Raw genomic sequence first — 26,143 nt, forward strand, 5'->3', positions numbered from 1 at the left:
TAAGCAAATAAAAGCTAAAACCTGCTTGTCTCTGCATCAGCCTCCCCTAGTTCTTCATTCTCCTCCAGGCAGAAAGATGGTGGGGCCATAGCAAAGGTGTATTTCAGATACTGAGCTATTTCTTGAGACAACAACCTGACATAGAAGTTAGGTGAGGCAGTGAAGCACCAGGGGATGCCCAGATCTGCCCTCTTAACTGTGGCTATGTTCTCAGCAGCACTGCACTGAGGGACCTCTCTCTTCACCTCTTCTTCACTCCTCTCCCGATCTCTGTTTCTTTTCTGGTCCTTATCTGGCCTATCATAGTAAGAGGTCAGTATGTTTTCCACACTTGGATAATCTCATTCAAGAATTTTTGTCAATGGACAAGTCATAAGAAGCCCTTCCATTTTAGGGCTTGTTGACGTCACCAAGCAGGCGATAAATATCTGTTGATATAATTGGATGTGAGATGCAGTGTTGAAATAGCAGAACTCTGTCCCTCGCTCCTTGGCAGGGCCCTATGATTTATGCAGGAGCAGAGGCAGCACGCAATCGAGCTGTCAAGAGAGCGTCAGCTTATTAGGCAAATGCTGCGTGCTTTCTGAAGAGGGTCGACGTTATAAAATCTCACTCCAGGCTCTGGTGTGGAGAAACTCAGAGCTCAAGTACGTTGAGAGACTGAAGAGAAAGGGAAGAGGCAAAGAAAGAAGAGAGGCGAAGAGGAAGGGATCCTGCAAGAGACATCCTCAGAGAGGTCCCTTTGCAGAGGCAGCAGCAGCCACTTGCCAAGGGAGGAGAAGGTAGGCAGCGCCTAGACGGGCGCCACCAACTTTGTGCTGCTTGTGCGGGAGTGCCTGTGCCTGTGTGTGCATGTGTGTGTGTCGCCAACTGTGCCTTAAAATTCCAGCGGCTGTGGTGATGTGGTAAAAAGCAAAGTTAGACGGCTGCTCATCTTTATCCACCCAATCTACCACTTACCGATCACAGTCTGTGTAAAGAATGGCTCCCCCATCGCGTCCCATGTCCATCCCGACCCCCAAGCAAAGGGAGCAAGGGCAGGCACAGAGACAGAGAGGAGCAGTTCTCAATTTGGAAGAAAAGGCTGTCCGAAGGGGGGCGATCAGGGCGGGCGATAGCTTAAACCTGTGGCACTTCTTCGGGTTCAGGGAAGTCTGTTTTGAGAACACGTTTGGGAGATCCTTAGGAAGAGGAGTCAGGGGTTGTCCCTTCTAGGTCTCCAAAGACGAGTCACCTGCTGGCTAGCAGATGAGCCTTACGGGCACTTGGCTTCAGCACCGCGGACAGTGCCAACGGTGCCCAGAGCCGGGCTTGTCTGTGGATGTCAGATGGGAAGCTTGAGTGCGCCTCCCAGCTGAGCTAAACTCTAACCAGTCCTCCCTCTCTTCCCCACCTTCTCTCTTCCGCCCTCCTCCACCTCTGTGCTGCAGCGAGCGCCCCTAACATGCGGCTGCGACTGCTGGTGTCCGCGAGCATCCTGCTGATGGCTCTGTCGCCCAGCCCTCCGTGCAGGGCCCAGCTGAGCAGGGGACCCGTCCCAGGCGCTCCGCGGTCCCCGCAGCCCCTGAATTTCCTGCAGCCAGAGGAGCCCCAGCAGCCTCAGCCGGTTCTGATCCGCATGGGAGAAGAATACTTCCTCCGCCTGGGGAACCTCAACAGGGGCCCCACTGCTCGGCTGTCGCCCGTCTCCTCGCCCCTCTCCGCGGGTCGCGACAGCCGCCCCTCGCAGGAACAGGGAGCCGCTAACTTTTTCCGCGTGTTGCTGCAGCAGCAGCAGCAGCAGCAGCAGCAGCAGCAGCAGCAGCAGCAGCAGCAGCAGCAGCAGCAGCAGCAGCAGATGCCTCAGCGCTCGCTCGACAGCCGCGCGGGGCCGGAGGAGCGCGGCGCCGAGGACACCCTCGGCGGCCACCAGGGGGCGCGGGAGAGGGTGAAGCGGGCCGAGGAGCCGCCCATCTCTCTGGATCTCACCTTCCACCTTCTGCGCGAAGTCTTGGAAATGGCCAAGGCAGAGCGGTTAGCGGAGCAAGCTCACGCCAACAGGAAACTGATGGAGATTGTTGGGAAATGAAACGGTGCGTTTGGCCAAGGCGATTCTGCATTTAGCGCAACAGTGAAAGCAAAAAGTTTAAAACAGTATTCTGTACCACATCGCAGCTCTGATATCATTTATTTATTTTTATATAGCTTGAAGCATAGACTATGTACAGGGAGAGAGCCTATATAATTATTATTTAGTTAGCATGCACAAAGTGTATTTCTGTGCAGTAGCAAAACAGTGTGATTTGAATTGCCCGTGCTTAGTTTTCCGTGTGCAAGTAAGTGTCTTTATAGCTATATCTTAAAGAAAACGTGGACCCAAGGAAGAAGGTTTTTTGAAAAGCATATGGAAGTCACTGGTTGTTTTTTTTTTTCCCTTGGGGGGGAGGTCACAGCAGAAAAGAATTCATTCTCAAGGGGTGGCCAGGATGAGATGTGCAAGGTCTTCGAATCAACTTTTTCTTGTAAACGTTTCAATAATAAAACATCTGTCCAATCCTTGGTCAATTTGGTTGTGTAAGAGAACGTTGAACATTTATATTTTTAATAAAATATGCAAAGGTTATTGTAGTTTTATTTTTCCTCTTCAGTGTGTATACAGAAATGGCCCCAGCACAAGGAAATAAAAACAACATAACAAGCAAAACTCCACAAAACCTCCTACATTTCATTTTCTCCTAAACCTGTCAGTGTTTGTTAAGTAGCTCACACAGACCCTGGGCTTTTCTCTGTACTTGAGATTGAGTTCAATAATTTTAGAGGTTCCTCTCGCCTCTAAAATTTGATAACTTTGCAACTGTCAGTCATAGTGAAAATTAACATGCAAACATAATGTGTGTGTGTGTGTGTGTGTGTGTGTGTGTGTGTGTGTGTGTGTAAGTGGGCACCATGGCAAATGTGTAGAGGTCAGAGGATGATTGGCAGGAGTCAGTTCCTTCCTACCACAAGAGCCCTAGGAACTGAACACAGGTCTTCAGGCCCAGAGGCAAATGCCTTTACCCACTGAACTACCTCACTAGCCTTAGAAAGGAGAAACTTAATAACACAAACACGTCATGGAACTAAACAGATTTGCTGAAAGGGGCACTTGGGAAATTTTTTCTTAAAAAGAACATTTTGACTTTCATAACTGCACAAATACCCTTCATATTGTCTCTATTGCAATCCTACTAACTGTGACTTGCAGGACTATGTTATTTGCTTCTAAAATTAAACAGCACATCTAATTAGTTTGACAATATATTTGCCTTTAGTAGTTTAGTTACAGCTTTAAAAAAATCTCAGTCCCATGATTAATACTTTAGAATTAATTTAAATGTATGAAGATAGTACTTCTCTGGAGGCCCTTGAAATATGCTTGACTAATGGCTTAATAATATAATATGAGCAGTTAAATAAATCGTTTGGAGACTAAGGTTTTTTAAAAACAACATTTATTTAAGAGTTGACTTAAAGTTACACTTATGTTCGGAAGGCATCACAGTGATAGACAGATGATAGATGATAGATAGATAGAGAGATAGATAGATAGATAGATAGATAGATAGACAGCTGGAGAATTGTGTATATATTTCAATACATGCAGTTGTTCCACAGTTTATTAAATTGCTGCTAGGGTGGACACATAAGAAAGTAGACTATTTCTCCCAGAAAGTCTTCAATTAGAATGCCTGCTATATGAATATAAGATTATGAGATATGTGATTAAGATTAGAAAAATGCCAAAAGAAATGCCCTAGACCTTTGGCCTTCTGACTACAGAAGTGTGGTCAAATTCAAAGACTGCTTCTGGCTGCACATCCAGTGACAGGTGTGGAAATGAGGACCTTTGCAGAGCCCTTCTTAGATTTGGTCAATGATCTATTGCATGCCTGTATTTTGATAAATCAGTCTGTTCTGAACTGACACTGAATGCTAAGGAGAAAAGAAAAGAAAAAAACACACACCTGTGCTAAAAATAACAAGAAGCCAGTGCCCATGGGAGCTGGGAGTGTAGCGCCCACCATGTTAACACTTGCCTCTTACAGCTGACGTGCTCACAAGTACCACTCCTACACAGCCCTTCAGAATGGTTCCCACATAATGAAAGATTTGCATAAGATCAAGCTTCTTCATACCAGTGTTTGACGCAACTTTGTTCTGAGGACATTCATTTTCTCGACAAGTTAGGTAAGTCATCAGGAATTAAAGGTTTATTGTTTTCTTTCAGAAATCCTGTGCCGAGGTCCCATTCATATGCATCATGGTGAATTTCACCCACTGCCTGTTGTACATCTCACCCAGGCCGCCAGGGGCCGCCAGAATAAATATCATTCGTTCAGGGAATTCAACCAGGAGAAGGAGAAGACGTGGCGCGCTGGTTCAGAATCAGCCCCACCCCCGCTCCCTGAGGCTGAGGCCTGTCCCTGGGGAGAAGGCGTTTCAAAGCCAATCTGCAAAAGAAGAAAATGTGGATGAAAGAAAGCAGACAGTAGACCTTTGGGGAGTTGGTCCAGGCATCGTTCTATTGAGGAGAGAGGATGATAATAATAATTATATGAAGCATAATTATTATTAGGGACAGAAAGCAAGCTCAGGTTATCTTAGCTATGGTCAAGAGCCATGAAAGTGATTCACACTCATGATCAAAGGGAACAGCAATAACACATGCGGCGGAAAGAAACTTGATGGGAAGAGGTCAGGCTGCCCAAAGGTTTTCCCAAGTTTCATTGTGCATGATTTACTGACATGACAGGCTCATTCACACAAACAGCTATCTAGGTTTACAAAAATCTGCGGAACTGATTAAAATCCTTCTGGATTTGTAACTCATAGCTCAGTGACCGAGGGCTTTCTCAGTGTCTGTAAGGCCTGAGTTCCATCCCCAATGTGGACAGAGAGAGGACCAGGGAGGGGAGAAGAGGGGAGGGGAGAGAGGGGAGGGGAGAAGAGAGGAGAGAACCCTAATTTAAATGATGTTGTTATATCATGATACTGTAGGATGGATTCATATTCATCTAATCTCTCCACTGCTGAAGTTAGAAGTCTCTACCAGATTACACTCATGTGCCATCTAACAGGGGCGTGATTCCTAACAATGCACCATTAGATGATGTCACTGTTGTGTGGACCCCAGTGTGCATGCACACATACCAAGATGAGGACAATACCAGCAAACCATACTGTTTAAAAGAATCATACACGGGGATATCACTGACAAAAACACTATTTTACATACATTTATATGTTTAAATACCTCTTCAGCTTTGCACACACCCCACCCCACCCCACCCCAGTTTTGCAAAGCTCAAGGATTAATCTTGAGCAAATCCTGAAGGGAATTTCTTTAGGCATTAAAATCTGTTAACATTTATACAAAATCAGATCTAATATCAAAACTTCTAAAAAGATAATTCTGATAAATATCTGACTGACATGAGTTGTAGATTTGAGTTAACTGACCGACTCGGTCTTATAAATGGACTCCATGTTGTCTTGACTTTTGAAAGTCACAACAAAGTGGAACAACAGACATACGTATAAAAAGACATGCAATTGGACTGTATTAACTCCAGCTGTAAAGGCACTATGACAAACCTGGTTCTGCCCAGGGAAAATGGTCAAGCATGTTTTCATGCTTCTCTGGTAAACTATGCAGTACTGAAATGTCAAAGGCTTTGAAGCAATGAGGGAGCAACGTTCTTGGTGCAGAAGTCCTGGGGATGGGGGTGGGGCTACGATGCCATACAAAGCAGAACTTTGGTAAGTCTATTACTGCTATTCATAGTAGTGTTTAGAGGAAAATGAGCACTTGGCATGCACCTTCCCAGTTATATATAACCATAAATGTAGGTTTGGGGTAACATTAAAAAAAAAACAGCACAATCATAGTGGGTTATTTGGTTTTAGGATTTTCTTTTTTGATACCAAATTACTTCTTGGTAGAAGTTAATAAGGGCTATGAGGTCATATTAGATTAAAAGTGAAGCACACTGTTTTCTGGGGAAAAAAATTAAAAAGTTGGAATGTCAGTGAAGTAGGTTTTCTTGGTAATAAGTTAGATGTCCCCTGATGCTGAGGTGGACCCAGGTGTGGAGCCTTGGGCTACTTGAGATTCTGACTCAAGAAAGGAAAAGATTGAGGTGGAGTAGATGTTATCTTCAGAGTCCTGGGGCTGATTGTACCAAATCTTCTCTGGCCCAGCAGAGTCAACTACCCCTAATGCTAAATCCAAACAGCCCAGCGTCAGAGGACGCGACACTGTTTCTTCTGACCACTTTGGATGTGAGGACAGGGTATTCTGCCTGGACATCATATCTTTTCTTGGGATGGCAATGCCTACTCCAGAGAGACTGTTTCTGTGACAGCTGGAAAGAGCTAACAGGTGAAACCAATTGGGCTAGCTATTTCCTGCAGAAGATTATCGTGTTAGGCAAGGGTGGGTGGCTGACATGCTGTTTAGGGTTGCTTTTGGAATTTGCTGGCTTATAAAAGCTTTCTAGACCAAGTATTAAAATCTATTCCCTGTTTAAATGTTTAGCTGCTGATACTACTGGTTGTCAAAACCAGATTAAACCATTTGAGTTTGTCATTCATATACCCACCATGGATGGTTCCAGGCATTTTTTTTTCCCTCCAAACAATATGGACTGATGTTCTCACTTTCAGAGAAGAAAGTGACAGAAAAGCAGTTGAGAGCAGAGATGGTCTGGAGTATCTTCAATGTTCATGCTATCTCCCTGGGCTGGGGGCTTACTAACCATTTCAGTAGGAAAATCTGTGGCCACTTTGCTGAGATTTGAATCTCAGATGCCATGTTAGCTTCAGTTGTTAACTTGACACACCCAGGAAGAGGGAACTGCAATTAAGAAACTGACTGCATCTGACTGACTTGTGGGCATATCTGTGGAATATTTTCTTACTGCTCACTGCTGTGTGAGGACCTGGCCCGCTGTGGGTGCTAATATTCCTAGGTAGATAGATCTGGGCAGTTGTCTTAGTTAAGGTTTTAACAGCTGTGAAGAGACACCATGACCACAGCAACTCTTATAAAGAAAACATTTAATGGAGGGTTGCTGTGGATATTGCTAAGTGTAAATAAAATGCTGATTGGCCAGTAGCCAGGCAGGACGTATAGGCAGGGCAAGTAGAGAGGAGAATTCCGGGAAGTGGAAGGCTGAGGCAGAGAGAGCTGCCAGCTGCTGCAATGACAAGCGAGATGTAAGGTACAGGTAAGCCACGAGCCACGTGGCAAAGTATAGATTAATAGAAATGGGCTAAATATAAGAGTAAGAGCTAGACAATGGTAGGCCTGAGCTAATGGCCAAGCAGTCTAAATAATATAAGCATCTGTGTGTTTATTTTATAAGTGGGCTGTTGGAACAACAGGGCTTGGTGGGGGCTGGAGAGAAGGTCTCCAGTTACAGAGGGTGGCTTATTTACAGTTTCACAGGTTCAGTCCATTATCATCATGGTGGGGAGCATGGTGGCTTACAGACAGACGTGGTGCTGGAGCTGAGAGTCCCACATCTTACAGGCAACAGGAAGTCAACTGACTTACTGGGCATAGGAAACCTCAAAGCCTGCTCCCACAGTGGCACACTTCCTCCAACAGGGCCATACCCACTCCAACAAAGCCACACCTCCTAATAGTGCCACTCCCTATGAGATTATGCGGGCAAATTGCATTCAAACTACCACAGCTGCATAAGAAAAATAGCTGAGCCAACCAGTAAGCAGCATCTACTGATTCTTGCTTCAGGTTCCTGCTTTGATCTCCAGCCTTAACTTCCCTGGAGGCTGGAGTATAACCTTTAAGTCAAACAAAACCCTCCTACCTCGAGTTGGCTTTGGTCTCTGTCTTATCACAGTGACAGAGAAGCTAACTAGAACACCAGACCAACTGCTTACCAGGGGTGTGACTTGGGCAAGTTACTTAGCTACTCTGAGCTCAGTGTTCTCTTCTGTGACACAGAAAAGAAATCCTGCATCACGAGGACTGAATAAAGTAGCAGACATGAGACACTTTGCACACGCCTACTTCCTAGTCAGTCATTCCTCCCTCTCTGTTCCCTTTCTTCTTCTACTCCCCTCTACCTCCTCTTCTTCCTCACTACAGTGGAGAGGTGCCTCTGTCACACAGAATGAATCAGGAGACATTTCTGGTGAAATTATATAATGTCAATAACCTCCAATGAGGAAAGACAATTGTATGGTAATTGTATTTGCATCCCCACCTTCCCAGAAGCAGAGGCAATTTATATGATATGACTCTTTTGACATGTGGTAATCATGGTCATCTATGATGCTCTTCCATATATCTCAAGTGGTCCAGCTCTCTGTATGATTATCTCAGGACGGATAGAAACCACCACCTAGCAAACTGAAAGCATATGTTCTTCCTGTTGCTTTCCCTTTTTAAATGGGATCCTATGCTGTGTGCTCTCTCAAACATCCTTTGGCAAGATGGATGCCATAGAGAAGAACAAAATGTTGACTGGATAGTTTTGATCTGTAAGAAAAGGAAAACCAGGGACTTCTGGTCCCACATCACTTGTAGGTTTTAATATCTCCAAAGGTGACCGCGGTACATAATCTTCACTGTCACCTTGACTGAAGAGATGCACCAGGGCATGTCTGTGAGGTCCTTTCCAGAGCACTTTCACTGAGGATCTAAGACAAACTGTGAATGTAGACAGAAGCCTTTGTGGGTTGTGGTCCCAGACTGAATAAAAAGCAGAGAAAGGAGGAAGCCTACTGAGCACCAGCATTCACCCGTTTCCTGGCTGAGGATACAATGTGACCAGCTGCCCTGTGTTCCTGACTCCATGCCTCCCCTGTCATGATGGACTGTGGCCTCAAACTGGGAGCCACAGTGTACTATCCCTCCCTCCCTCCCTCTTTTCCTCCCTCCCTGCCTGCCTGCCTTTTGTCAAGAATCTGGTCAAAGTGACAGGAAAAGCAGCTAACACTGTGGCAAAACTGTATAGCCATTGATTGTCACCGTGCTCGAAGGCCACAGGAATACAGACAATTGGATCTCCTGGAACTGGAGTTACAGTTGTAAGCGGCCTTGTGTGTGCTGGGAACTGAACCTAGGTCCTCTGCCAGTGCTCTTAACCATTGAGCCATCTCTCAAGCCCTGGAATACAGATAATTTGACAAATACAAACTCTCATCATAAAAAAGAACCCAGGAAGTGGAAGAAAGAGGCAGAATTAACTTTGTCTCAACTCTTCACGGAATTTGGTCAAAATTCACAGACACGTGCAGCAGCAGGAAATGATGTCCTTTTCCTCAAACATTCTCCTTAGGTTTGTTTGACTGAGTCTCCTGGCTATTCGTAAGACAAGACTCTCGAGGGACGCAGAGTGCTTTCTTCTCCTTTGCTATTGTTTACTCCTGCTATCAAATGTGTTTTGAAAAGGGCTAATGAGTGTCTGCTTATCACAATGGGAGAGCTCTCCACTGGAGAGCCAGGTAAAGTGAGGCATTCCCTCTCAGAGACATGTGCTATGTAGGCATCATCCCTGACACCCACCCCCCACCCCATGTCACCTAGAATCACTTCTTGCTGATGGAGATTAAGAAACATGCATCCTGCCAGAGGCTGATGGGCAGCAGAATCTTAGCAGGTCAGCTCCAGGTCATGGATGGTGTACAGTAGTTAAAACAAACAAACAAACAAACAAACACACATGAATTAGTTGTAAACATCAAAAATTCAGGAGTGAAGGGTACAAAGAGACAGCTACTGTTCATTGTTGGTGGGAATGTAAAATGGTACAATCATTACAGAACATAGTATTGGGGAGACTCACAAAATTAAACGTGGGCCAGCTGAGTGGCTCAGAGGGTACATGTGCTCGCCATCAAGCCTGACTATCTCAGTTTGATTCTCTTGGACCCACATGGTGGAAGGCGGGAGCTGACTCTCGCAAGTTTTCCTGACCTACACATATATCATCTCCCAGGTCCTCCCCTGAAGTAAATGCAATAAAAATATTTTGAAAATTAAACAGATACCATGTGGTTCAACAATTCTACATCTGTGTATGTGCTCAGAAGAACTGAGAGAAATTGAGAAGAACTCAGAAGAATTTACACATTCACACCATGCCAGAGCAATGTGATTCATAGCAGCCAAGAAGCAGAGGCAAGCCTAGGGTGCCCCCATAGAGGAAGGAAGAAATTAACTACGCCATGGACGTAAATGCTCAGCTTAAGAAGGAAGGGACCCATACAGTAGCCAAATTCACAGAAACAGAGGGTGGTTTGCCAAGGCCTGGGGCCAGGTGAGGCAAAATTGAAAGTGTTTGCTTAATGGGTATTAAATTCCATTTCTGCAAGATGAAAACTCTCCAGGATTAGTCACAAAATAGGAATACAGTTAACATTGTTGACATGTACAATAAGACACGGTGACGTTGATACATTTTATGTTCTCCTTCCTTTGTCCCCAACACAACCCTTTTTCAAAAGTGACCTAATAAGAAAATCTGCACGTAGAAATTCTTGTGAACAAAGAAGGAGTGTGCTTGTGTGGTTGGCATGCCAAGCCGAGGAGTCCCAGCTCCTGGATGGGTTGTGTTCCCTCCTACCAAGTGCCTACAGCTTATCACTTCCTTCTCTTGCAAAATGGAAGCACCTTGCCTTCCTGCTACAGGTGTGAGCATGCGCTGTGCCTGTCATAAGCTTGCACACTCGCTGTGCTGGGAGCAGAGGTGAGAGGACAGGGAACTCCATCTTGTATTTATGCTTCTGTCATCTCAGCCTCTTCTGTCACTAACACTGCTTTGTTGATAAAGGCACACAGCTTGCAGTGGACTTTGTTTTGAGTGGGGCTGAAGTTACCACACAGGGCCTCATTGAACACACTAACCATAGTTCTGCCCCAGATCTACACCCCAGCCCCAGCTCACAGCTCTTACTGGGTTATTATTATTTTGGTAGGAAAATGTTTACAAAAAAGTAAAAATGCTCAGTGCAGGTTTTAGGTGGATTTCTATGTTCATTGTGATGAATTAAGGCCTGGAGGAGCCAAAGTGAATCTGTGGCAAGGTTCTTGACAATGAAATCATGACACTGTTGTCAGATTCACTTGAGGGCAAAGCAGCCCCTGGGTGGTGATCACAGGGTTCTGGTTGGGTGTAGTAGAGAGCATGCACAAGGCTGGCCTGGGGTGTCGGGTCAGCAGTTCCTTCCCCTAACTGCCTCTGCCTCACATACTGCACCGCATCAGTAAAACTGAGCAGGTGCTGCCCTGGCTTTCACTCAGACACAAGTGTCTGAAGCCACACTGAGGAAGGATGTTCTTTTAAGCTGGCCCAAAGCAGAAAAGTGAATGCATTCCCACTATCAAAGAGCAACCCCAGCTGCCTGCTGGCTTCCCAGGGTGTGCATAGCATCCCCATACTTGCCCTTTTCCAAATGCTCATTCTCTGTCTCACCCATGATGGTGCCCCATTTCAATTTATCACGGCCAGGTTCTACTCTTCAGGTGATCAAATGCATTCAATAAAATCATCAATGGATGGTGACAACTTAATGTGCACTCCCAGATAACATTACTTGAGAATGTCAGTATCTTACTGCAAGAGATCAACGATACTGGGCCATTGAAGGTATGCTGGAGTTGGGTGGGGGGGATTAGATCCACTTGCCCTCACTCAGGCTGCCACATCTCAGTGTCTGAGAGCATCAGTGGAGGCCAATGAGAAATCTAACCTGACAGAATCTGGTTACTGCTGCGTGATAAATGCCATTCCTTTCAGGTCAGTTCAAAAAAACCCTTTGCCCAGTTATAACAAAATCTGCTTGCCTTGATGAATGTGGGTAGGAAGAACAAGGCTAGACTTGAGGTTTCCAAATGCACAGCCATCCAACCTCCGTCTTGCATCTGCTAGGCTGGATCAGAGAATCAAAGCCCAGTGTTTGAAACAGGTGTGAGCAGAAATCTTGAGTATTTAGAATGCTTATTCCAAAAGAGCAAACCCAGGACTTGGTCTGCTTAGCATTTCTGAACTTTGGGTAGTTTAAGCGTTATACACTCAGAGTGGGAAGATGAGGACAGCCCAGGTCCTTGGCCCGTTAGTGGTAAAAGCAACTGAAGTGTGTCCTGTGGCTCTAGGCCTTGGGAGCATCAGAGGCGCCTCTTTCACAAGAATATAGGCATTTCTGCTTAGAACCAAGCAAGCAGCATGTGTTATCATGAGGCATGGAGCTGGGAAAAGTTTACCCAGACTTTGTGAATGTTAGGGAAGAAAAAATAGGGGTTCTCTAAACAGGCCAGGAAAAAACACATTCACTAAAGAACATCTCTTCTTGAGAGGTTTTGTGTTCCCACACACTGAGTGATGAGGTGAGGGATGGAGAGAGGCAACTTGGGGGCTTTACTGTTATGAGTGGTCCTTCTTGGGAAGTGAAAATCAGAGCCAGAGCAACATTCTCGGGCGTGTCAGGCAACATTAAATTTACTCACTCTTTCTTAACCCTGAGGAGGATGCTGGAGTGTGTCCTGCTTTGTCTCTTTCAGACATGATTCCTAGGTATTGGCATGGTCAGAGTGAACAGCAGATTATTATTGTTGATATAAAGCCAGCCTCCTTCTCAGGTATGGATCTGACAGCTGTGTCTGTATGGTGTCCATGTGTGTTCTCATTCTTACTGAGGATGAGTCATGTTTATCACACAACGGTTTCTCTACACTGCACTAAGCAAACAGATCAAATATGAGATTCAAGATGGGGCTAACTCAACACTGGAAGACAGGAGGTCTTAGTTTAAACAAAACTCAAGGATTGGCTCACTCATTTGCAATGGACAGAAGTGGAAGCCCTGAAATCACCCCCTGGTGCTTTGCAAAGCTGTGCAACCCGTCATGAGTGGTAAGTCAAAGCAGGGGATCTCTCAGCCGAATGGATACTGATGCAGAGAGATTCATCCACTTTTCTAAATGCCGGGGTGGCCTCCATGACACTGCACACCACACTCTGAGGTGAAGGGTGTATATAAAAACAGTGCGCTCCCAACTGCTGTGTGTCCCGAGCAAGTGTGATCCCAACTGCTGTGTGATCCCCAGCAAGTCCTCAGGGTCCTCACCTCTGTACAGAGCTGATGTGGTGATCAAGCAAAAGACTCTATGCATGAGAAGAAGCGAGGTGCACACACACTACAGGCCCCAGCATGAGCCATGGAGTTTGGGGGGGGGGGTATTAGACAATGCCATACTGGGCTGGCAGCGTGAGAAAACTGTCCTCATGGAAATCACTGAGACACAAATGAAGACAAAATAACAAGCAAGGTGGACAGCACTAGCAAGGGTCAGAGGTCAAATCAGAAGAGCAAAATACTTGAAAGTATAGGAAGCAAACTCACTATCTCTGTGCCTAATAGCTCTCCAGAGCCCAGTGCCCAGTTGTCCAGAGCACCCCCCAGTGCCCAGCTCTCCAGAGCCCAGTGCCCAGCTTTCCAGAGCACCCCCCAGTGCCCAGCTCTCCAGAGCCCAGTGCCCAGCTTTCCAGAGCACCCCCCAGTGCCCAGCTCTCCAGAGTGCCCTCCCCAGTGCCCAGTTCTCCAGAGCACCCCCCAGTGCCCAGCTCTCCAGAGCCCAGTGCCCCAGCTTTCCAGAGCACCCCCCCAGTGCCCAGCTCTCCAGAGCCCAGTACCCAGCTTTCCAGAGCACCCCCCAGTGCCCCAGCTCTCCAGAGTGCCTCCCCAGTGCCCAGTTCTCCAGAGCACCCCCCCAGTGCCCAGCTCTCCAGAGCCCAGTGCCCAGCTTTCCAGAGCACCCCCCAGTGGCCAGCTCTCCAGAGCCCAGTGCCCAGCTTTCCAGAGCACCCCCAGTGCCCAGCTCTCCAGAGTGCCCTCCCCAATGTCCAGTTCTCCAGAGCACCCCCCAGTGCCCAGCTCTCCAGAGCCCAGTGCCCAGCTCTCCAGAGTGCCCTCCCCAGTGCCCAGTTCTCCAGAGCACCCCCCAGTGCCCAGCTCTCCAGAGCACCCCCCAGTGCCCAGCTCTCCAGAGTGCCCTCCCCAGTGCCCAGCTCTCCAGAGTGCCCTCCCCAGTGCCCAGTTCTCCAGAACACCTCCCAGTGCCCAGCTCTCCAGAGCACCTCCCAGTGCCCAGCTCTCCAGAGTGCCCTCCCCAGTGCCCAGTTCTCCAGAGCACCCCCAGTGCCCAGCTCTCCAGAGTGCCCTCCCCATTGCCCAGCTCTCCAGAGTGCCCTCCCCAGTGTCCAGCTCTCCAGAGCCCAGTGCCCAGCTCTCCAGAGCACCCCCCAGTGCCCAGCTCTTCAGAGTGCCCTCCCAGTGCCCAGCTCTCTAGAGCACCTCCCAGTGCCCAGCTCTCCAGAGCACCCCCAGTGCCCAGCTCTCCAGAGTGCCCTCCCCAGTGCCCAGCTCTCCAGAGTGCCCTCCCAGTGCCCAGCTCTCCAGAGTGCCCTTCCCAGTGCCCAGCTCTCCAGGGGACCCTTCCCAGTGCCCAGCTCTCCAGAGCACCCCCCAGTGCCTAGCTTTCCAGGCACCCTCCCCAGTACCCAGCTCTCCAGAGCACCCCCCAGTGCCCGGCTCTCCTAAAGCACTTTTCCCAGTGCCCTGCTCCCCCATAGTGCCCTCCCCAGTGACCCGCTTCCCCAGAGAGTCATCCCTACTGCCCACTCAAAAAATCTGGGGAAATGAATTCACCACATGCCTGCAAACAATTTACATAGTATTTGGCTTTTTAAAAAAATGAATACATCTAATTTATTTCTCTCCTAAAGTGGCATTTACTATTTGCTCCTGTGAAACAGAGCCTATAATTTCAGGATTGGTTTGTCTATTTGACCTTTCAGTAAAACAATCAAATTGATAATTAGTAGAATGTCACTTTCTCAGCAGAGGGGGAAAAGTACAAAAATAAATATAGTTGTAGTGTTGTAAGACACCGATGCAAAGCAGTATTAATAGAATGGTCTTGAAACTTACTTGCTAAGAAAAACCTTATTTCTGCTTACAACAGTCTTCTATACAAAAGGGACAGCATCTCACCACCATCATATCCCATAATTGTTAGGATTACTAAATCCTGACGATGCTATCTGTAAATGGAGGCCCTTCTGAATGCCGTCAGTTTTCACTTGCTTTCTTGCAGTGGGAATTTCAGCACTAGGGCACCCCCAGAATGGTTATGTGTACGCTTGCTTCTCGTAAAGCACCAAGTAATCAATCTCAGTAGGGGTTTCTGCTTGAAAACAATTTGATACCCTGGGTCCCTCCATAAAATTTAGGGAACATAGTTAAATTTTTATTCACTTCTGTTTGTTTGGAAAATTAAATAGATCATTTCAAAGAACACAGGACATATAGTCACACTCAAGGGAAATCATGTTCTCGGTCTCCTGCTTATGTTTGCTTTCTTTCATTTTTTTAAATGCGATGACTACCTTGTAAGATTCATCTCACACATAGAAGCTCCCTGGCCTTCTTGCCTCTCAGTCTCCAGTGGCAATTGAGGAAATGTTTACGTTTGAAGCCACAGTGGATGGGTTAGTCTCAAGGGTCATTTGTATAAAAAAATGACTTTTTTTTTTCATGTAGCACCGGTTCGAGATGCAGAGCTTCACACTGGTTGTTAGCTTCGGAACTTTGGCCAGTTGCTCATGCTGGCCCAAGGAAATGGGAACATTGGGTGGCATGATATTTGATAGGGGTTCAGATCTGGAAACACACTGCTCCAAGATCCTACAAACTAAAGACTAGCTACGAGCACAGGCCTCTACTCATCTTTCCAATCACGTTCTTTCTTTCTTCCCCTCTAGTCCCTTTCGACTTCTTTCCATTTCTCTCTTCTTTCATCGGCTTAACTAATTCTTTTCTCGGGGAGCATCTTTATAACATGTATGTTTTTAGATCCTGGATGATCACTAAGACAGCTGTGAGCTGCAGTTCTTGGCTGACACTTCCCCATTGCTTCTGTCTGTAATAAGCCACCGAATTTAACCTGCACACAACCCCCTTCTACATGAGGATGAGGATCCTCAAGGCGTGGGGGACCCACATTGTTACTGAGACTCTATGTCTGAGATGATGGTAAGCCAGGTAGAAGGGATCTGGGGACACAGAACAGACCACCACATCTTCTTTGGACACTTGGCTCAGTCCTTCTCAGAAAACAGGCCACTGAGTGCTTGAAGTACCCGCTCACAACAGAGTGGCTTCCACAGTTCTATACCACACTTCAGCATGTGCACGTGAGAGGATGCTAAACAGAATTCATTGACAAGGACTTGTGAATTAAACCATACGAAAGATCACACACATGCATTAGAATGGCTGAAATGTAAAGCATGACGCAGTGCCCCATCAGCTAATATGTAGAGGAGCTGGAATGCCTCCATTCTTAGTGGAAAAACAATATCAATAGACTATGGAAAAACAGATTCACAGTTGCTAGTGAAGTTAGTTACACAACAACACACAACCTAACAGTTCCATTCCTAGGTACTTACTCAAAGTTACTTCAGGGACAATTGTGGGCATAGGTACATCATGAAAATGCTCAGATCTTAGCTGATAAATCAGCTGAAATCAAAACTAAAAGCACCCCTACAGAATGGATTGTAAGATCGAGAAGTTCAGCTCAGGTACTCAAGAGTCTCAACCATCCTGCCACTTGCTGCCCTTGGCCCTGTGTATGGCTGAGAGAAGAATGGACACCAGGTGTGTTGGATCCAGCCCATGATGCTTTCCTTGAGGGCTGCTATTGGCAATAACGCCTAGGAATTCAACACCTTTCTCCTCCAGGCTCCTCCCTTGCACCACCACCTATGGTTTAAACAAATCATGGCAGCTACAACCTGTATATGTGAATGAGGACCATCTGTAGACACCTCAGAGCACGCAGGTACAATAGGAGAAGAGGTAAGAGTGGTTATTTAGAGATACTTCATCTTGGAATTTCTTGGGGAAAAACATAACAATGTTAAATATGAAAGTACCTAAATAAGGTTTCAAAATATATGCAGCAAAACCCCAGATAGATCTACAAGTTGTATCTCAGTAAATTCTTAAGTATATGAAATGATCTCAAATTTCCTTTCTCAGGCATCAATAGAACCACTAAGAGAAGATCAGAATGAGTGCTGCAGATCAGAACAGTGTCATCAATCTGTAACTGGTGTTCCTGGAAAACATCGATCATAACAGGAAAGGCTTGTGTTTCCAGGAAAACTTTAACGCTTGCCAAGTTGAGTCACATTCTAGGCTGCAAAACTTAATAAACTCAGAAGGGCAAGAGCATAGGGAGTGCTGTGGATATCGCTCTGTGTAAATAAAGTTCTGATTGGCCAGTGGCCAGGCAGGAAGTATAGGCGGGACAAGAGAGAAGAGAGAATTCTGGGAAGTAGAAGACTGGAGAGAGACACCGCCAGCCGCCGCCATGAGAAGCAACATGTAAAGACACTGGTAAGCCACAAGCCATGTGGCAAAGTATAGACTAACTGAAATGGGTTAATCTAAGATAGAAGAAGTAGATAACAAGAAGCCTGCCACAGCCATACAGTTTCTAAACAATGTAAGTTTCTGTATGCTTTCTTGGTTGGGTCTCAGCGACTGTGAGACTGGCAGGTGAGAGAGATTTGTCCTGACTGGGCCAGGCAGGAAAACTCTAACAACAAATGGTGCCCAACGTGTTGACAAGAGTTTCCACCTAAAACCTGAGAAAAAAAGATTCTAAAATGGAGCTAAAAACAGCTTCCTAGTTGTCTTTAGCAAGTTAGCAGCAGCCTGCTGGTTTGAGCTACTATGGCGGGTTCCTGGCGTGTGCGTCTGACCTGCAGTGTGGAGGGAATGAGTAGTCTACAAGCGACACTTTACTCTGCTGCATGGTGGATTTAGCCTTTGCTAGTTTAAAAAAAAAAAAAAAGGTTTCTGGGCTATGCACTGCTTTGATAGAACTGCTTCTGATAGTTGATGGTACACATGGCTCCAGACCCAGAGCTGGCGGTAAACTGTACCACCGCCATGTTGGGAAGCTGAGGTGGGCGGAGCCAGCAGCCATAGTGGCATTTCAGTCTTACAAAGATGGATATTACACAGAGAATCTGGTTTATGTTGTCTTTGGGATTTTTAACTGCAGAAAAAGATTTGATCATAAAAGCTGTTGAGTTAAATAAATATGTAAATTTTAAATGTACCTTGACTTCAAAATTTGGATATAAGGATATGTTGCTTTGGAAAGGAGTCTCTGCTTTTGTTTCCACAGAAAGCCAGAGGCTGTGGATTTGTTCCAGATGAAGATACATCAGGTTTGATTAGCCAAGACCACCTGAAAGGTCTCCAGTGACACCATGGCCCAGATGATCCGACATCCAGAATGCTTTCAAGGCAACTGGCTCAGAGATTCACCCTAATGGACTACTCCATAATCCTAAAATTTTCTTTGTATTCCCATAAGATACAGCGCCCCCCTCCAGCAGGAAGTAGTAAGAAAAACTACGCCCACATTCCCAAAATTATCAAGCTGGCTTTGGAGATGGAATTGGCTCACTCCTTCTCTAAACCCAGACATATTATTTTTAAAAAAAGGTTAAGAGTTTCTTATGTCCCAAATCAGAAGAGCCCTCTGGTGTGGGACAGAAAAAAACCAATATTTTTATTTAAAGCATGTTGATTATGAATGCAATCTCTTTATAAAGAAGAAATGATATAGATATAATAGTCTGAAAGGGTAGATTAAGGAACTTATGTCTGAAGAGCAACAACTTGTTTGAGATGTTTTACATTGATATAGATTTTGGTTTATTGATATAAACTTAAAGTTGGTTTTGTTATGCTGTGTGTATATTTCTACTCTTGTTTGAGGTATTATGTTTGTACAGCTCATTTAAAATTGTAATGGATAATTAAAACTAGATTAATAATTAGTCATCTATGATAATCATACTCATAGCCATGTTAGTTAAGTCTTCTAGGTATACACAGAGATATTTCAAATAGACAGGTAATCTTCAAACATTTCAAAGGTCTACAGAATATGGCATTTAGAATATTTTTAAAATTTAGATTTTCTGGACCATGAGACATGTCTGCTCCTGGCAGCACCATTTTACTTCAGAGAGGAGGATGGGTATTGAAGGTGCTTCATATGGAGTTTATTTTCACCTTGGCAAAAATAGCCATTTGGACAGGAAACTGTTCTTGCCTGGACTGCTTGATCGACTGGACATGCAGGACCCATAGAAAGGTGACCACTAAACTTTGCTTGACAAAATGGTCCTTCAGGTTCCTGCTTTGCAGAGGAAACTGCCAGACAGTCTACAGGACACTGAGAGAAGTGACCGAGAGACTCTAGCCTTGTGGGCTGAAGACAAATGCCCCAACTTTACAAAGGAACATTAGGTGACTGTCCAGGCTGCCAGCTGCATCTGTCTACTCTTGCAAGACTCCCGAAAGTTGCTTGCATCCTTCTCCTGGTTCTCAGATAATATTATATCCTTCTGAGGTCTTTGATGTGATTGAAGACTAGATAGTTATAATTTCCTCAGTTACAACAAAAGATAAGTTAGACATAAAACCTTAGACTCACAAATATAAGATAGATAGGATATCTTCTTTAATATTGTAACTGTAATTCTTGCTTGATAATTGTTTTGTTATATGTAATTGTACTATGTAAAAGTTAAAACCTTCCTTTAAAAAAAAAGAAAAGGGGAAGTGCTGTGGATATCGCCCTGTGTAAATAAAGTTCTGATTGGCCAGTGGCCAGGCAGGAAGTATAGGTGGGACAAGAGAGAAGAGAGAATTCTGGGAAGTAGAAGGTTGGAGAGAGACACCGCCAGCCGCCGCCATGAGAAGCAACATGTAAAGACACTGGTAAGCCACAAGCCATGTGGCAAAGTATAGACTAACAGAAATGGGTTAATCTAAGATAGAAGAAGTAGATAACAAGAAGCCTGCCATGGCCATACAGTTTCCAAACAATGTAAGTTTCTGTGTGCTTTCTTGGTTGGGTCTGAGCGAGAGAGGTTTGTCCTGACTGGGCCAGGCAGGAAAACTCTAACAACAGGGAGTAATTCTGTTTCCATAACAGGATCAAATTAGAAGTCAAACAGAAAAAAAATCCCCAAATGTCTCAAACGTTAGCAACCCTCATCTAAATAACCCATGCACCAGTGAAGAAATCAGGACACTAATCAATGAGTTTTTAATAAAATGTAAAGAAAATGCAACAACACATGAAAGCATGTGGGAAACGCCAAAACAGTGAACTCTATGGCGTGGAACATTCACATCAAAGAACATCATAAAAAAAAAAAAAAAGAGGAAAGATAAGGAAAAGTAAACACACGGAGACAAACAATAAATAATAGAAACAAATAAAATAGAAAACAGACCAAAAATGAAGAAAAACAATAAAACCAAAAGTTAATTCTGCAAAAGATTAGTAAAAATAGTAAATAGGAAAAGCCATTTTGAGAGCAGATGGCTTGAAGGTTTTATAAAACTGTAATAATCAGCCAGTAGAAAACACAGAACAGCGACACAAAACAGAATTGAGCAAGAGACCCACACAGGTACGGCCCACTACTTTTCCAGAAGAAAAGAAAAATGTGTTGGTGGATCAAGTGGACAAGTATATGAAACCAGGAGAGGAAAGAACACCTTCTGCCTCACCTTACATATTCAAAGAACACAATTACACTAAAACTGAAGAGTTAAAATGATAAAAAAAAAATAGTTCTTAAATAGAACAACACAAAGCAGAAACCATAAAGTGGTAAGTTAGAGTTAATAAAAGCCGAAGGTAAATTTACACTTCAAAGCAATACTGTTAAAGACTAGGGAAATTTGGGAGGCGACAAAAACATTTTAAATAACCGTACTGATAGCTGCAAAATGACACAAATTTGTCACAACTCAATAAACTGTACGCTTACACGGGGTGAGTTTTGGTGTACGGGTAGCTCAGTAAAGCTGACTTAAAAGTCCCACGTCTTCACCCGCGTCATGTTAGGACTGCCTGCCTCTAATGTGTCTGTCTCGCCTTGGTTCCACTGAGCCGCAGAGGATCTTTAAGAACCCTTTCATGGACTAGAGGGTGCAGTCAGCACAGACTGAACGGAGGAACAGCTGCACAACTGCCGAGCTATGCATAGGTACCCAGGAGATCCCTGTAAATCAGCAGGGGAAGCAAGGGGGCATGGTCTCTGTGAGAACTCAGCAACAGTAAACGCAATTTGAGAAATGCAAAGGATTGTCTGTTCCCTGGGCACCCAGTCTTATTATGTTACTCTGAATGGCTTGTGTCCAGCCCAAGTCTGTAACTCCCTCCATGAAAACATTCTGAAACACACACATTCCAAACTCCTCAGTACTAGGCCTTCACTTTCTAAAATTGTCTAAATAAATGAATCAACTCATTCAGTCCCCTTACTTTCCCAGAGAGGAAGCCGAGGCTCAAACAAATGGAATGATCAGTCAGACATAGCTGGAACTGAAGTCCTTTCCCTTAATTACACTGATCTTTGCATTCCGAGGAGCCTTGGCAGAATTTCTACATGATCTGGGTATCTGTTCTCAGGCTTAGAGAATGGAAAAGTGGATAGTCTATTCTTGGAATGGCAAATAGCTACAACACGGTAAAGTTTTCATCTCTTGTCACTATAGCTTTATCTTCTAGTGAGACAGTTGACAGGGAAAGCAGAAAGTTTCTTCACAGCGCCTCTCTCTCTGTCTCTCTGTCTCTCTGTCTCCCTGTCTCTCTGTCTCTCTGTCTCTGTCTCTCTGTCTCTGTCTCTCTGTCTCTGTCTCTCTCTGTCTCTCTGTCTGTCTCTCTGTCTCTCTCTGTCTCTCTGTCTCTGTCTCTCTCTCTCGTGTGTGTGTGTGTGTGTGTGTGTGTGTGTGTGTGTGTGTGTATGTGTGTGGTGTGTGTGCAAGTGCAAGCACACTTACATGCAGCAGTGGAATGGGGGGTGGTCTCTGACCTTGAAGCACCTGCTATGTCCAGCTCAAGTATCAGCCAGAGCAGCTGCTGAGTTAACCACCACCGACAGACATTTTTCGGGAAACTCCCTTCCCTGTACAGCTCCAGTTAAGTGTTATGGATGAATTCTTCCATTAGAGGGCATTAAGTAACACTAAGAGGGGAGGAAGAGGAACAGAGGCAACATTCCCTCCTGCTGCTCCTACCTCTGGGAAAATTGCATTGTTGAGTGAGGTGTGGTGGTGCACGCCTTTAACCCTAGCACTTGGGAGGCAGAAGCAGGAGATGACTGTGACAGGCCAGCCAGGACCACATTGGGAGACCTTGTCCCCAAAATATTTAATCGCCACACATATTCATAAAAAAAAAAAAAAAAAACTCACTTGGAGAGGACAAGGATGGGGGCAGCCTCATGTTAGCACTTGGGGCGGGGAGGGGATGGTGGAACTTTGGGCAACAAGGGCAGTAGGTGGAAGCATGTTAGACCTGGAAATGGTGCAATACAGCTTAAATATGTAATGAATTGACCATATACGAGATGTTTGGCCAAGGGCAGTTGTGCTGAACTGTGGTGATATTTTATTTGTATGTTAATAAATAAAATTTGCCTGGAGATCAGAGGAAATAGAAAGCTGTTTTAAGTAAACACAAAAATCAGGCAGTGGTAGTACATACCCTTAATACTATCACTTAGCAGGCAGGGTCTCTGTGTGTTCGAGGCCACACTAGGAAACAGAGCCAAGTGTAGTGACACACGCCTTTAACTTCAGTACCAACCATAGAGACCTGGAGGTCTGTACAGACAAACAGAAAGTGACAGAGCTGTGTAGGAAGAGGAAGTGAGGTAGCTGTGCTAAGATAGCCAATGAGAAGGCAGAACAGCAAGGCAATAAAAGCCTGGGTAGACAGGAAGTCGTGGCATTTGGAAGCTGCAGAGCTGGTGTGGTAGGTTGGCTGGTGGCTCTCACTATTTCCCTGATCTAAGGCTTTCACTCCTATATTTGGCTCCGTGTTTTTTATTTAATAAGACATTTAGAAACTTATCTACAGGCAGTTGTTATGATTCTGATGAAAACTTAATCTCAAAACTCATATTGTAAGTGTTCATGGAAGAGGGTCCTGAAAGACTATAAAAGTCTAAACCACTGGATGACTAGAAGAAAACATTCTCTTCTGGACACAGCAGGGCAGCTTCACATATGAACTCATGGCGGTTATGATGATATGCACAAAACCTGTGCAAGCCCAAACCAGACCAAATCCCAGCGAGGACAAAGGAGCTGGGCACACAATCCCACCCCAGATTGCAGAGCTGTTTGGCGATGCTGGCTGTTAGGAGAAAGAGAGAGTATGTTCACGAAGATTATAGGTCCTGCAAGTTGACTACTCTCCAGTAGAAGACCACACATCCAAGAATATTTGGGGAGCACAAACTGATCATGGAGGATTTATAAAAGAGAGAGACATGCACACAAAGTTGAGTGGGTAAGGAATGGTATGTGAGAATTGGGGAAGAGTTGAGAGAGTGGTGAATACGACCAAAATACATTGCATAAAACTCTTAAACATATTTTTTAAATATTTAAGATAAATACATGAAAAGCATCAAATGTTATATCTACTAAATTCCCTTTGCATCAGCTGAGCATATAATAAACATGATCCAGAAGGGTGGTACACACAGGGACAATCTGCCTCTGGCAGCCTGGTCAAACTTTCGGTCTCTGTACAGTTTCTTAGCAGGAATAAGGTTATGAAAAGGTTCAAGTTCATCCTGTAGAGGGTAGGAACTAGCATCTTTAAAGATATAAACTGACAACTGGGATAAATCACAATTTTGATTTTTTAAAACAATTATTTTCATAGGAGATGAGGATGAGGATGGTGACACTCCACCTCTGATTTATTAAAAAGTAGTCCCTTCCTCCCCCAGTGCAGAGGGAGCTGATGTCTGTTTTTTTCCATGACCAGATTATGGAAGCATGATGTACCTGTGTTCTGGGGTCACAGATGGGTTTTACCATGTCAAAGGACATGTGGTAAGCACCTGAGGATAGACCATCATAAAGGGTTTGCAGCTTGGCCATTGGGGCTGAGGTGAGCTTGGAGGTGAGCAATTTAGCTTGTGATGTTTGAGCTTCTAAGGCAATGCCACCCTGACCTGGAACTATTTAGTAATGACATTGGTGAATTTTGAGAGGCCTGGTATCACATACATGACGTTCAGTGGAAGATAGTAGTTCAGGGAGACATTGAAACAAGCTAAATGTACACTGGACGGACAATTATCTTGTAGCTCAGGCTCTGAGTGTCAAAGTTGCACCAGACATAAAAATTCATTGAGGCCAGGAATTTACTACCATTGTGTGGTCTTTACAACTCTATTCATATCCTACTTCAAGAGTTGCTGTGGATATCGCTCTGTATAAATGAAATGTTGATTGGCCAGTAGCCAGGCAGGGAGTATAGGCGGGACAAGCAGAGAAGAGAATTCTGGGAACAGGAAGGCTGAGTCAGGGGCACTGCCAGCCTCCACCATGAGTACCAACATGTAAGATACTAGTAAGCCATGAGCCATGTGGCAAGGTATAGATTTATAGAAATTGGTTAATTTAAGATGTAAGAACTAGATAGCCAGAAGCATGAGCCATTAGGCCAAACAGTTTAAATAATATAAGAGTCTGTGTGTTTATTTTATAAGTGGGCTACAGGACTGCCAGGGCTTGGCAGGAGCTGGAAAGAAACTCCCCAGCTACAAAGAGTGGTTCCCATTACGATCAGGTTAGCTTTGCTATGTGAAAATGGCTTTTCTCAAACACAAAACCACACAATCAAGGTGCTTTGCAACAACAAGTAACAATTCACTGCATCAACCCCCACCCCTCCTTCCTCATGCCCATCTCCCCACACAGGTAGATGAATTTCAGCATACAAGGACATGAGCTTGGTGACTGGCAGCCATGAAGCATGACACTCCCCTTACAGCCTCAGAGGATAGTGTAAGGATGTATGGCGACAAGGTTCCAAACCCACATTCTTGGAAGGTAAACGGAACTCTTTAGACAATTATTCAGATCCACAATTAGGTCCTGCTTCCAATAACCAAGTTGCTTTCTCTCCCTATTTTTGGCCCTGAACCCATTGCCTGTGATCCCGTTTTACCACAAATAATGTGGAAGGAGGAGCCAGGCAGTTGAAATACCATATGCATGCTCAGGATATTTGAGTGTGCGCAAGGTCACAGCTGACTGTTAGACACAAGGTGGGTGGTGGGGCTTCTGCTCACACGGTTTATCGACACAGCTGGTACCCATGGAGATGCTACAGCCATTGCAGAGCAGATGGCTAATGAGACAGAAAAGACGCCTATCATGAGAGGTTAGGGAACCAGAAATAGCTGCTGCCTTTTAGCACCATGGATCCTGGACTGCTTTTTGGCTAAGGGAAAGAGAGGAAGGGTTTGGGCCAGTAGGGCGCTTCACTTAAAAGTTCATGTGCTTGAGTTCATGCGCTTAAATATTGCTAATTAAATGGGCAACTTTCAAAAGATTACCCGAACGGTAAGATGTCAGTCCCAAAGCAAACCTCATAGCTTAACTATGAGAAATGTAACTTGAAACAAAAGGCAGGGACTGTTGAACAAAAGAGTGGCTTTTCTCTGGTTTAGATTCTTATGGTTGCTATGTGCACATTAATGCCTAGCTCTTTATTCAATGTATCTAATGGCTGCTTCATTGTAGCGTCTTTGTCTCAGAGACTTCCTCTCCAGGGGAAGATCCTGAAGAGAATGAGGGTCCAAAGAGAACCTAGTCATAGTCTAGTGCATAATGCCCTAGACAGCATTCCTGACAGCAGCTACCTCCTGGGCTTCTCTGGGTAAACAGGGAATCCTGCTCCCAAACCCACAGCAGCCCTGCATGCTCCTGAATGGGTTCTTTGTCTTGACTCCCTCTACTATAAGAACAGAGTCCTCACAGTGCTGAGCACACCTTGTGCAGGTGTACTCCCCCAATGGAGGGTCCATGCCTACTGGATTACTGAATAATTGCCCACGGAGTCACTGTTCTCCATGCAGGAAAAGATCATCGAATGAGCTCCCTTCTGAAGGTGCATGGGCACCTGTGCTGCAGGGAGGGAGCTTGTGGCCCTGAGTGAACATGGCTTTAG

At 45.1% G+C, this 26,143-nt stretch overlaps 2 protein-coding genes across 6 annotated transcripts in view; one reads left to right on the forward strand and one right to left on the reverse strand.

The window, feature by feature from the left end:
• Positions 1-506: 506 nt before the first annotated feature.
• Positions 507-2,561, forward strand: Crh (corticotropin releasing hormone). Its single transcript, XM_036179781.1, has 2 exons — positions 507-782; positions 1,431-2,561. Exon 2 carries the CDS (start codon positions 1,445-1,447, stop codon positions 2,066-2,068), a length of 624 nt encoding a protein of 207 aa, XP_036035674.1. The 5' UTR covers positions 507-782; positions 1,431-1,444; the 3' UTR covers positions 2,069-2,561.
• Positions 2,562-4,346: 1,785 nt separating this feature from the next.
• Positions 4,347-26,143, reverse strand: part of Trim55 (tripartite motif containing 55) — a 50,318-nt gene continuing 28,521 nt past the window's right edge. For all 5 annotated transcript variants that reach the window (XM_036179454.1, XM_036179452.1, XM_036179450.1 and 2 more), the window contains one exon: positions 4,347-4,469. In XM_036179454.1, the coding sequence (XP_036035347.1) occupies positions 4,347-4,469 (123 nt within the window). The remainder of the gene's footprint in view (positions 4,470-26,143) is intronic.

This window comes from Onychomys torridus, chromosome 2 (assembly GCF_903995425.1).
Source record: "Onychomys torridus chromosome 2, mOncTor1.1, whole genome shotgun sequence".
Classification (NCBI taxonomy): domain Eukaryota; kingdom Metazoa; phylum Chordata; class Mammalia; order Rodentia; family Cricetidae; genus Onychomys; species Onychomys torridus.